Source organism: Myotis nattereri (assembly GCF_964212035.1).
Source record: "Myotis nattereri genome assembly, chromosome: 20".
NCBI classification, from domain to species: Eukaryota; Metazoa; Chordata; class Mammalia; order Chiroptera; family Vespertilionidae; genus Myotis; species Myotis nattereri.
The window spans coordinates 4,232,088-4,245,177 of record NC_138096.1 but is presented as its reverse complement, the minus strand read 5'-3'; the positions used below and the strand labels follow the sequence as shown (position 1 = coordinate 4,245,177).

The 13,090-nt window shown below is 57.3% G+C and overlaps 1 protein-coding gene across 2 annotated transcripts in view; it reads right to left on the bottom strand.

The window, feature by feature from the left end:
* The window catches only part of SLC35F3 (solute carrier family 35 member F3), a 53,585-nt gene that overhangs the window by 15,941 nt on the left and 24,554 nt on the right, over window positions 1-13,090 (bottom strand). Inside the window, exons 1-2 of one of the 2 annotated variants that reach the window (XM_081114604.1) lie at window positions 12,464-12,706; window positions 3,565-3,883 (exon numbers count right to left, since the gene is read on the bottom strand). In XM_081114604.1, coding sequence (XP_080970730.1) covers window positions 3,565-3,883; window positions 12,464-12,539 — 395 coding nt within the window. In that variant the 5' untranslated portion in view covers window positions 12,540-12,706. Of the gene's footprint in view, window positions 1-3,564; window positions 3,884-12,463; window positions 12,707-13,090 lie in introns of those variants that run through there. The other variant, XM_081114603.1, reaches the window with a different exon arrangement.

The window sequence follows — 13,090 nt, the reverse complement described above, 5'->3', positions numbered from 1 at the left end:
CCTCCCTCCTCTCTAAGGAAGATCTGCTTAGCCTCACCTCCCCCCGAAAACGGATTCTGCAAAATGCAAATGTCCTCATACCCCTCAGGCCACCCTCAGCGTCGTTCTCTCTGCTCCCCACCCGGGAGGAAACGTCTTTACCAGGAAACAAGGGCACTGTCTGAGCTTAAACACACCAGCGTTCACCCAACTTTCACAAAAATTCACCAAACCGGACGCTCAAAAAGAACCATTTGAAAGACCAACACCCCAACACTAATTCATAATGAAATTTTAACCAGCCTGCCCCCCTTTTTTGGTGGGGTACTTAAAGCCCTTCTTTCTTTTTTTAAAATATATTTGTATTGATTTCAGAGAGGAAGGGAGAGGGAGAGAGAAACATCCATGATGAGCGAGATTCGACAGGCTGCCTCCTGCACGCCCCGCACTGGGGATGGAGCCCGCAACCCGGGCATGTGCCCTGACCAGGAATCGAACCATGACCTCCTGGTTCTCACACCTCAATGTTCGACCCCTGAGCCATAACGGCCCGGCTTAAAGCCTTTCTTTGCAAAAATTCCCATCCTTCCCCCCAAACCCAAGAGCAACAAGCAGCAAATAATGCCACGAAACGGTTCTGACGATACGTTCCTGCGGCGAGGGAGCTGTAGCTCCCAGGGCTTTTAATTTATTTCCTTATAAATTAATAATGCATGTGTGATTGAGAGGAACTCATTAAACGCGAGGGCCATAAAGCCAGGCACTGAGACAGGAAGCGCGAGGAAGGATCCCGCCGTGCTCCTGAGCGGGGCGCTGAGTACACAAATCATTTTGTTTTTGCTCTGCTTCACGCAGACAACAGCCAAGGAGGGAAATGCAATTACGATCATTCTACTTAGAAGAGGCCCAAGAACGGGATTTGCACAAACGTCACCAAAGGCGGCTTATTCTGGCCCATCTGACCTTTGCCTTCTGTGACCAACTCAACTCGAAGAAAGGGGGTATGGCCACCCCACCAACATGCCCTTTCCATGCCTCAGTGTGGCCCCAGGCCCAGGCCCGACAGTTACAGGGGACCCGTGAATAGCTGGGTGTCTCTTGGGGTACGATGACCTCGGCTGGAAAACACCTCTGAAATTTCCCAGGGACCCTCAGCGGCAGACCCTAACCCGCTCAGCCCCCGACCTGCAGGGGTGCGGCGGTCGCCAACCTTTCGGACCTCACGGATCACCAGTGGTCCGCGGGCCACCGTTGGCGGCCGACGGCTGGTTTAGAGGGACTGGCCCGCGGTGTCTGGCAGGTGGCCCAGCCCGCTCTGGCTCGTGCCTGGAGTAGATAAGCTGTGTCTGGTGACTCGGTGACGCATTCAGCAGAGATGCTTTGTATGGAAGAGGATTTGGTCTGATTTTGCTTTAAAAACGAGGCACCGTCATGTCCAGTGCTTGCGTTTCCCACAGGCCCTCCATTCCCGAGCGGAGGTAGGCCTATGAGGAATGTCATAACGGACAATGCAAATGCCAGAAAGTCCCTTTGCTCTGTGGCTCCCGTTAGAAATAAAATAGCTCAGCCCGGCCGGCGTGGCTCAGTGGTTGAGCATCGACCTATGAACCAGGAGGTCAGGGTTCGATTCCCGATCAGGGCACATGCCCGGGATGTGGGCTCCATCCCCAGTGTGGGGTGGGCAGGAGGCAGCCGATCCATGATTCTCTCTCATCATGGATGTTTCTATCTCTCTCTCCCTCTCCCTTCCTCTCTGACAGCAATAAAAACATATATATTTTTAAAAAAAAAGAAGAAAAAAGGGCCCATACGCCCACTGTTTTGTTTGAGCAGCAGCAGCAGATCCGAGCCAGAACTCCCAATTACAAATTAAACTCACTTAGGGCCACTTAACTGTAAAATACACCGCTTTCCTCTGTGACTAAGAGCAGCCCATCACTGCCCTCTGGCCTCAGGGCGATCTGGGGCCCTATCACAGTCTCTAACCCTCTTACTCCCTGCCTGTGTCTGGCCGCTGTTCAGAGGAGGTACACTGTGTGTCTCTCTAGCAATTTCTGGCTAAGCTGACCCTGAGCCTGCCCAGGCCGGCTCGGTTCCGGTTCTGGTTCTGGTTCCAGGCTCCTGCGGGCCTGGCCTCGGGAAGCCACTCAGAATCCTTTCTCCTGGGGGGGGGGGGGGGCGTGTGTGTGAGGCTGGCCTGTGGCTAACCAAGCCCCACCAGGGCCCTTCTTCTAAAAGCACTGCTCTGGCCCTCGCTGGTGTGGCTCAGTGGATAGAGCGTCGGCCTGCGGACTGAGGGGTTCCAGGTTCGATTCCGGTCAAGGGCACATGCCCAGGTTGTGGGCTCAATCCCTGGTAGAGGGTGTGCAGGAGGCAGCCAATCCATGATTCTCTCATCATTGATGTTTCTATCTCTCTCTCCCTATTCCTTCCTCTCTGAAATCAATAAAAATATATTTTTAAAAATAAACAAAAATAAAGCAGGGCTCTCTGATTACACCTTTCCACCTTTGAGTGTGTATATATATATATACACACACACACACACACACATTGATATATATATATATATATATATTAAGGATTTTAGAGAGGAAGGGAGAGGGAGATGAAAACATCAATGATGAGAGAGAATCATGGATCGGCTGCCTCCTGCACGCCCCACACTGGGGATGGAGCCCATAACCCGGACATGTGCCCTGACCAGGAATCGAACGGTGACCTCCTGGTACCTAGATCGACGCTCAACCACTGAGCCACACCAGCCAGGCAGCCTCTTTTTGAAGGGACAGCAAACCAGTGGACTCCGTATGAGAAAATAAAGTCAGTGAAGGCCAGACGCGGCTTTGAGTGTGACAGTCACATGCAGGGTATTCAGACACGCGAGGGGGCGCCTGGGTTGGGAGGGGAATGAGTCATCGAGTCCTTGCAAGGGACAGATCTGAGCCACAGAGAGCCACCGTCACCCAGCTCCACCGACTCCCCATCCTGAGGAGCCGGCTGGAGCCAAAGAGCGCCCCACTCCCACCCTCCCTGGGGACCTGGCCTCGGCTATTTTAAAAAATATTTTTATTGACTCCAGAGCGGAAGGGAGAGGGAGAGAGAGAGAAACATCAGTGATGAGAGAGAATCGTGGATCGGCTGCCTCCTGCATGCCCCCCACTGGGGATCAAGGTAACATCCCGGGCCTGTGCCCTGACCGGAATCCAGCAGTGACCTCCTGGTTCCTAGGTTGATGCTCAACCACTGAGCCACACCAGCCCAGCATGCTCTAGGTCAGTGGTCGCCAATCTTTCGGACCTCACGGACCACCGGTTGGCGACCGCTGCTCTCGGCCATTTTAGAAGATGCTGCCTGCCTCTCCTGCTTCATATAAAGGAGCTCCCAGGCCTGGGGGGGTGAATGGGGGGGGTGGAGGGAGGGGCTGGAGGTGGAGGAGCGGGTGTTCATCACCCCAGAGGAGGGGGGGGCGGGGAGGGAGAGAGAATTCGGCCGTCCCACTAAGACATGGGGGGGGGACCCCCGACTTGTCAGGTCTGCCCCAGCCCATCCCCAGGAGCCTGCCCGCCCCCGTGGGAGACCCACCTGTACCGCTGCCTCACCGACGGCCGCTCCGGGGCCTTGCACGCGTGGCCCACGTAGTACAGCGGGAAGAACAGGCAGTTCCAGGAGGTGGCGAACCAGGTCAGGGTGAAGGGCGCGTCGAAGGTGCGGAAGGTGCGCTTGGCGAGCTGCGTGGCGCCGGCCCAGGAGGTGCACACGCTCAGCACCACCGCCAGCCCCCAGCCCAGCTTGCGCAGCCCCGGCCCCGAGCAGCGGCAGCAGCGGCGGCTCCCCCGCCCGGCCTCCGAGCCCGCCGCCGGGGCCTCCGCGGGGGCCGGGCCCTCCCGGGGGCGCTCCTCCCCTGCGGAGAGAAGGCGCTCAGGTCAGCGGGCTCCACATCTTCCCGGAACGGGGCACCCGCCCCACCCACAGCCATGGCCAAGGCCAAGGCGAGACACCCTGGGGAGGGGAGGGACAGGGTGTGTGGAGGCAGCTTTTTGACACAAAACAGACCAGGGTCATGGCCGGCCGCCCAGGAGGACACGGGAGGGGCCTTTGGCAGCCTCCCTAAAGGACACTTAAATGGACGTCATCACCTGGCCGACCGGTGGGTGGGGCTCAGGGGTTGAGCCTCGACCTAGGAACCAGGAGGTCACGGTTCGATTCCCGGTCAGGGCACAGGCCCGGGCTGCGGGCTCCATCCCCAGTGGGGGGGTGCAGGAGGCAGCCGATCCATGATCCTCTCTCATCATGGATGCCCCTCTCCCTTCCTCTCTGAAATCAATAAAAATATATTTTAAAAAATAGAGACATTTTAGGGGAGGCCGGGGGAAGGTCAATGGGTGGGGGGGGAAGGAGACATATGTACTACTTACTATCTGTAATGCTTTAAACAATAAAATAAAATTTTAAATAAAAATAGAGACATTTTCTCGGGTGTTCCTGATCTCCAGAACCCTGACCCCCCACCTGTGGCCCACGGGCAGCAGCAGCACCCCCACCACCCCGACCCCCGCTTGTTGGACATAAATGCACAATCTCGGGCCCCACCCACAACCCCAGACCCCGAATCTGCATCCCAACAGGTGGCCTGTGTGCGTGGCCTTGGCCTTGGGATGCCACCCCCCCCCCATTCCCCCAGGACACACAGACGGCTGGAGGGCAGCGTGTAGCCTGCGTGGGCTCCGGGTGCTGCTGTGCTCCCGGGCCTGGGTCGGGGCGGTGCTGGGGGCTGGGTTCCCACCTGAGGAGGCCTCATGCCTGGACCTCTGAACGCTCCCAGGACCTGCCCCGAAGCCCCTCCCTGTCCAGTACTTAAAGGCACAGATACTGAGATTCTCCACCTGGTTGGCGCTAACCACTGAACGGCCTGGTTGGCGCTAACCACTGGGCACACTGGCTGGGCTCCCTCTTCTCTCTCTTTTTTTAAACCCTCACCTGAGGGTATTTTCCCATGGATTTTTAGGGAGAGTGGAAGAGAGAGGGAAAGACAGAGAGAAATATCGATGTCAGAGAAACGCATCCTTGGGTTGCCTCCTGCACGCGCCCCGACCAGGTGCCGTGCCCTTGACCGGAATCGAACCCGGGGCCCTGCAGTCCCCAGGCCGGCGCTCTATCCATTGAGCCACACCGGCCAGGGCCCTCTTCTCTCTTCATTTGCTCTAACTGGCTTCCTGCCTCCCGCCCGGCCGGCCTTCCTCCCGCTTGGGAGCGTTACTTAGAAACCGCGGCGGGCAGCTGGCGCTGGGCGAGGCCGGCCACGCACCCCCCGAGCGTGTAACTTCTGGATCGGCGGCACCCCGTTCCCACAGGCCGCGGCACGGCGTTCTTTCCCAGTGTCTGCTTTTCATTCCGGAGTGTGCGTGTCGGTCAGCCGGGAACTTAAACAGAGCTGTGCCTTGCATCGGGGGCAGCCACGGGCGGATGGATGGGGACTCCCGGGAGCGGGCGGGCTGGCCTTTCCCGCTGGCCTGGCACCAGGCCCGCAGCCCCGGGGCCCACGGCGCTAGGAGGTTGTCTCCCCTCCAGGGGTGAGGCGGGGAGGACAGACTACCCTGGGGTCAAACTTATCTATTTTGTTTACACTTGAAGTAAAGCTTTAAGCAGCTTTAACAGCCTTAAACCAGGTGTTGCATAGCATGGTGTCTGGAACATACTAAAGGGTGTCCCAAAATTCACGCAAGAAGTAATGCTGATAGAAAACACAGGTTTATAATTAAAAATTGTAAATTTTTTATTGATTCATAAAGCATACAGTATAGGGTTATGTATGGAATAGCACATACGCAAATCCGTGGTCTTCATTGGTCTTCCTTGTCCCTGCTCCTGGGCCATCATTGGCACTTGGTGATGCTTATCAAATGGAAGGGATTGAAATCAAAGGGCAACAGATATTAGAATCTGATTCAATAAACCAAGTAAAATTAGGCTTTTATTTTTTGTTGTTGTTGTTAATGCTCATGCAAACTTCAAATCTTGCGTGAATTTTGGGACACCCTTTAACTCTATGAGGCAAAATCTTGATTCAAGACCGTCTGTTTGCCCGGCCGGCGTGGCTCAGTGGTTGAGCGTTGACCTCTGAACCAGGAGGTCACGGTTCAATTCCCCGTCAAGGCACAGGCCCGGGTTCTGGGCTCGATCCCCAGTGCGGGGCGTGCAGGAGGCGGGCGATCCATGATTCTCCCTCATCACTGATGTTTCTATCTCTCTCCCTCTCCCTTCCTCTCTGAAATAAATCAAAATATATTTTTAAAAACTTCACTCGGATGGGCACAGTTCATGGATTTTAGTAAATTAACGGAAGGGTGAAGCCATCCCCACTACCCCGTCTTGGAACATCCCATCACTTCAGGATGAGCCTCATGCCCGTTTGCAATCACGCCCCAGGTCTACCCCAGCTCCCAGCCACCACAAATCTGGTCTCTACCTCTGCAGGTTCGGCGATTCTGGACACTCAGACCATGCAGGCCTTTGCACCCGATTCCTTCACTTATCATAATGGCACCGGGGTTCACCCATGCTGTAGCCTGTGTCAGTCATTCTTTTTTTCTTTTTATGTTTTTATCTATTTTGTGGTTTGTTTTTTTTTTTGAGAGAGAGAGAGAGAGAGGAAAGGACAGGGAGAGAGAAAGATAGAAACACTGGTAAGAGAGAATCATCAATTGGCTGCCTCCTGCACGCCCCCTACTGGGGATCGAGCCCACAACCCAAGTATGTGCCCTGACCAGGAATCAAGCCAGCGACCTCTTGGTTCATGGGTCGATGCTCAACCACTGAGCCACACTGGCCAGGCAGCGCCCGTCATTCCGCATGGCGGACAGCCTGCGCTGTGTGCATCCATTCGTCCCTGGAGGGGCACGTGTGTTGCTCCCAGTTTCTGGCTCCTGTGACTCATGCCGCCAGGAACCCTCACATACATGTCTCGGTGTGACGTATATGTTGTCATTTCTCTTGGGCGGACCGGTTAGGTTTGGGGGCCTCTGATCCAACAAAGATTTATTGGCACCTCCCGTGGGACATGAGGCAGACAGTGCACCCCAAGAGGACACGGCTGATGCTGCTCTGGGAACTAGAGCCCCCCCCTTTTTATCCAGGCCAGCCCCAGGGGAAGAGGACCATTTCCCATGTGTTGATCAACAACGTGCAAGCCCATTCAGGACGAGCTTTTGCAAAATAAGGAGCTTGGAGGGAAGCTTTTGTTGAGGGCCATTTGCAAGTGTAATTCAGCTCCCAAAAATGCAGTTTGGGTTTTGTTGATGCCATCCACTCGTTAAATCCCTGCTCAGTGAATTTACGTGCGACGTGGGCATCGGGGGAGCTGTGCAGGAGGCGGGACTAAACTTGCTGCCCCTGGTGGCGTGGCAGGTGCCGGCGCCGGCGGAGCAACAGGTGATGGGAAACGAGGCATGCACGGGATGCCCGGGGCCTGCCGAGGCCTTTTACCTGCAAACCACAGCTTACACACACACACACACACACACACACACACACACACTCAGGCACACATGCACAAACGCACACACCCCATACATGCACACACAAATGCAAGCACACATCTGCACAAACGCACACACATGTCTAAGCAGGCACACACATACACAAGCAGGCACACACATACACACACACACAAACATACACATACAAATTCAAACATGCATAGGCACACACACACAAGCACACCACAGAAACACACACACACCTGCACACACCTACACAAACACAATGCACACGGGCACACACGCACACACATCCGTACACACAGACACATGCATGCAACATGCACACGCACACATGCACACACAAGCCCACCCATGCATAGGCACAGGCACACACGCAGGCACACACACACACACAGGCACACACAGCCCCATTTCTCAGTGGCCCCGGGTCACGCCCCCGAGCTCTGCTCGTAAGTGACTCAGTAGGCGTGCGCCATGTCTCTGCTGACAGCCGGCGTGAGGCCTGTCTCCTCCCGTCTCGTCTCAGGAGAGCGAGGGCCGGGCTCCAGTCCGATGGCTCATCAGCTCCGGAGGGCTGGGCTCCAGTCCGATGGCTCATCAGCTCGGGGAGCTGGGACTGACATGCGAGTCGCGACCCGCCACCGGCGTCCCTCCCTCCGCACGCCTCCCCGAGCCACACGAGGTCTTCACCACCGAGAACGAGAACGAATCCCTCGCCAGAAAGGCTTTTAAGGGTGACATCTCTCCTGGCTCCCCCGCAGGCTGAACCTCAGCCGCGCCTGCCACCCGTCCCCGCCACTTCCCACCTCCCGAGAAGGCGGCCAGCTCAGGTCCCTGGCTTCCCTCCCGCGTCCCCACACCTCCCTGTCTCTGCCTGTCATCCATTCCCGCTTTTCAAGGCCAACCACCCCCTCTCCCTCCCCCGGCCCGTCGCTGCATCATCACCCTCCTCTCGGGTTGGGGCAACCCGGGGCCTGTCCCGGGAACAGCCTCCCAACCCCGGGCCTGTCCCAGGAACAGCCTCCGGCCTCCGTTTACAGAAACACCGGCTGTTGAAAAACCCCTGCTGTGCCCGGGAATCCACCGTGACCTCCTGGTTCATAGGTTGCCGCTCAACCACTGAGCCACCGCCGCGGGGCAGGGGCCTTCCCGGCCAGGTGCAGAGCAGGCAAGGAGGTGGTGAAGGCAGGGTGACAAGTCAGGTGAAAGAGAGAGATGGTGGGGGCCGGGGGGATGAATGGGCAAGCATTAAATCCCGACGGCCACATGCAGGGGGAGGGACCGGGGAGAGGAAGGCGGAGAAGAAGTCTGACCCTTGTAAGCAGGCAGCCTCCCTCGTAGGCAGCACGGAAACCCCAGGAAGCCCCGGCCGGTGTGGCTCAGTGGTTGAGTGTCGACCTATGAACCAGGAGGTCACGGTTCGATTCCTGGTCAGGGCACAGGCCCGGGTTGTGGGCTCCATCCCCAGTGTGGGGTGTGCAGGAGGCAGCCTATCGATGATTCTCTCTCATCATTGATGTTTCTCTCTCTCCCTCTCCCTTCCTCTATGAAATCAATAAAAATATATTTTAAAAAGGAAAATAAGAGGGACATCCTGTCATCCTCTTCTGCACATGAGAGAAGTGCCGCTCAAAGAGCTGGGATCACTAGCCACAGGAACTGGTTGAGCACAAGCCGTGGGCACCGCCTCCTGTCCATCTGACCCCACAGCCTCACTCTCTCCACAGGCGACCTGCCGCTGGCCTCCAGGGGGATTTATTGTACCGCTCTTTTATTGAATACTAGAGACCCGGTGCATGAAATTCATGCACAGGTAGGGTCCCTAGGCCTGGCTGGTTCTCGGGGCCGATCAGGGCCTCCCTTCCCCAGCTGCAGGCTGCAGCCTTCTTTTGTTCCGTGCCCCCCGCTGGTGGTCAGCGCACATCATAGCGAGTGATCTGTCTCCTGATGGAACTGCCACAGGGACAATTTGCACATTAGGCTTTTATATAGAGAGATGGGAATACAGACGATCCCAGGAAATACCACTCTACGAGGATGTGTCGCTGATTAATGTCCAGTGTCTGTGCTCGATGGGAAAGCCAGGATGAGGACATGAAAACAAGAGTGGCTGTCAGAGAGGGCACGCCATCCACCCGGCTGGTACCATGGTTCAAGCCTCAAGCCCCATCCTCCAAGTGCCCTGGGCCGGGCCCACGCACCCCCGCCACTCCTGCCCAAACGGCCACTCCCCTCCCTCTGCACCTGACAAGTCTCACCTCAGCTGCTACGCCTCTACCTCAGAAGGCCGCCTCCTCAGGGAAGCCTCCTCAGATTGCTCAATGATCAGTGTCCCTGGGACACTGTTTTCAGCTCTGAACCAGAACATACTACCTGTATTAGACAACTAATTTACCTATGTGCAGTGGATAACTAACCTATCTCTTATGCACTAGATAACTAGTCTACCTATAGGCACTAGATAGATAGCTAACCTATCTCTTATGTACTAGATAACTAACCTGTCTCTTATGCACTAGATAACTAGTGTACCTTTAGGCACCAGATAGATAGCTAATCTATCTCTTATGTACCAGATAACTAATCTATATGCACTAGATAGCTAACCTATCTATATTACTGGATAACTAATCTACCTATATGCACTAGATAGCTAATCTATATTGCTAGATAGCTAACCTATGCATATGTACCAGATAGCTAATCTATATTACTGGATAACTAATCTACCTATAGGCACTAGATAGCTAACCTATGCATATGTACCAGAGAGCTAATCTATATTACTAGATAACTAATCTACCTATATGCATGCACTAGATAGCTAACCTATGCATATGTACCAGTTAACTAATCTACCTATAACTACTAGACAACTAATTATCTATGCACTTTTCCCCACTAGCCTGAAACGTCCTTAAGAGAACGAAGCAGCCGAAACCGGTTTGGCTCAGTGGATAGAGTGTCGGCCTGCGGACTGAAGGGTCCCGGGTTCGATTCCGGTCAAGGGCATGTACCTGGGTTGCGGGCACATCCCCAGTAGGAGGTGTGCAGGAGGCAGCTGATCGATGTTTCTCTCTCATCGGTGTTTCTAACTCTCTCTCTCCCTTCCTCTGTAAAAAATCAATAAAATATATTAAAAAAAAAAGAGAGAGAGAGAGAACGAAGCCACTATCGTTCATTCCTGCAATCCCACGGCCTTGCTCAGTGCACGGAGGCCACGGAGTGGGGCCCGGTGAGGTGCCTGCTGGGTAAATGAAGTCATCCTCCCCACCTCCCACGCCGGAGTCCCACCACGCAGCACGTTGCCTATTTTAGGTTTATGTGTCCCCCACACGCTGGTGCCTCCCCGCACCCCCCTCCTTGTTAGAAACACTCCGCAGCTAATAAATACTCCCGGCCGTCTCTCTGCCATCACACAGACAGCCGCAGTGTGGGGACCCCCGCGCCCTGCGCATCCGCGGCCAAACAGGATGAGTCACCACTCCCAGGCAGGCACGCAAGGCGCACACAGCTCCAACAGATACACCCAGAGCCACACTGAACCAAAGCGACGAGGGGAAAAAAAAAAAAACCAACCCCCTAAAGACAGAAAATGAGACGTAGGTAAGTGGTCGCAAGTTAGTGCAAAACGATGTTCTGACCCGCCAGCCCTGGGTGACCATCCTGCTTCCCCACCAACCAAGCCACATGTCTGGGCCTCACCGTCCTCATCTGTAGGATGGGCACACGGCACGAGGATGGCACAGGCAGCCTCTGCCCACAAGCCTCCGTCTTGTCTCTGTCTTCAGTCTCCTTGCAACAGGTGAGCGCTCTCGCAGGAAAGGTCCCAAGTCCCGCCTGCAGTCCCGGGAGCAGGCAGGAGCCGGGGCCACCCTGCACGCGGCTCACACGGGGCTGCTAGCTCAGGGTCCCAGGACCTTAACTGAGGGGTCTGCTTTCTTTCTTTGTTTTTTTAAAAAAATATATTTGTATTGATTTCAGAGAAGAAGGGAGAGGGAGAGAGATAGAAACATCCACGATGAGGGAGAATCCTGGATCGGCCGCCTCCTGCACGCCCCACACTGGGTGGGGATTGAGCCTGCAACGCGGGCCTGTGCCCTGACCGGGAATCGAACCGTGACCTCCTGGTTCATAGGCTGACACTCAACCACTGAGCCACGCGGGCCAGGCGTGAGGGGTCTGTGTTCTGCTCCCCACTCATGGACTGGCCCTTCCCAGCCCTCACCCCGGACAACCTGGCCAGCTCTCTCATCCCACCTCTGCCTCCTGGGAGGGGAGCAAGCGCTGAGGGGAGGGGGGGGTCTCTCTCTGCTCCCCCCTTCTCCACATGGGAGAGCGAGCTCCCACACTCAGGCAGGTGGCAGCTAGGTCTGAGTCAGGCTCCCTCTCCGGGTCCCTGCTCCACTCCACAGCCCGACTGGGGGCCAGAACGCATTTCCATGCGGGTGGCCTTGCTCTCCCTGCCTGTCCCCCAGCAGCTGGGGCTGGGAGGTCACAGCACAGCTCAGCCTGGGCAGCCACCGGCCCTCTCCCGGCTCAGCAACACCTGGCTCTGCGTGGAGCAGGAGATGCTCCAAACCAGGGACCAGGGACGCCAGCGTGCGTGAGCGTGGGGGACACTGGCTAGTGTCCGGGTGAGCCCCTCCTGCTCAGCTGCCCAGTGAGTGCCCAGGCCACGCCAGGAAGGAGCCGAGGCCCCGCTGCTGCGCTGCCAGATGTGCCAGATGTGCGGGGGGCGGGAGGGGCCTGCACCAAGGAGCTGCGCGCTGTGAGGCGCACCCCGGCTGCCTGTGGACCGCGCTGCAGCTCAGGGCGCCAGAGCTGCCAGGTGCCGCCTCCGCAGGCAGCTGCACTGCGGGGACGTCTCCCCCGGAGCTGGCAGCCCCCCCCCCCCCAGGCCTGGCGCCCCATGGCCCTGTGGCGGGGAAAGGGGGCGACCCCGCTGGGGTGCAGACCCCCGGCCCCGCCCGCGCCCCTACCTTCCACTTTGGTGAGGGTCAGCACCGGACTGTTGCAGGCGCTGAGCGGAGCCACCCGGGCCGAATGCTTCTTCATGGTGAGCCGTCCGCCCGCGGGAGTCGCGAGCGCCTACATCCTGGGGCCGGCCGAGCGCCCCGGGTGCCCGCGGCCTCCACCCGGCAGGCCCTGCCGGCGGCCAGCGCTCCGGTCCCCCTCCCGCCGCTGCGCTCACTGCAGCTGCCCTGGCCCCGCGGAGCGCATCTTCCCGGCCGCCGCTCCGCCGCTCCAGGCGCGCACGCCTCCCGCCGGGGCTGCTGCGAACTCCGACGTCACGGCCAAGGGCGCGCCCCACGCCCACCCGGCGCACCTGCCCCGCCCCCGCCCACCGCGCAGCCAGCGTCTCCCTCCAGCCCAGCTGGGTCCTGGCTGCAGCCACCGGCTCCTGGGTCAGCCCTGATGGGTCCCGGCGCGCTGGAGGGGACCCCGAGAACTTGACCTCGGGGCTCCACAGGTTTAGCTGGAGAGTGGCCGCCTCTCTCTGCAGCTGGTTTGCGGGAAGAGCCGGCAAAAGGAAGGCTCCCCAGGCGCGCATTCACTTCCGCGGGGACATCTTTATTCTCTTTTAATCCTCACCCTCGTATGTTTCC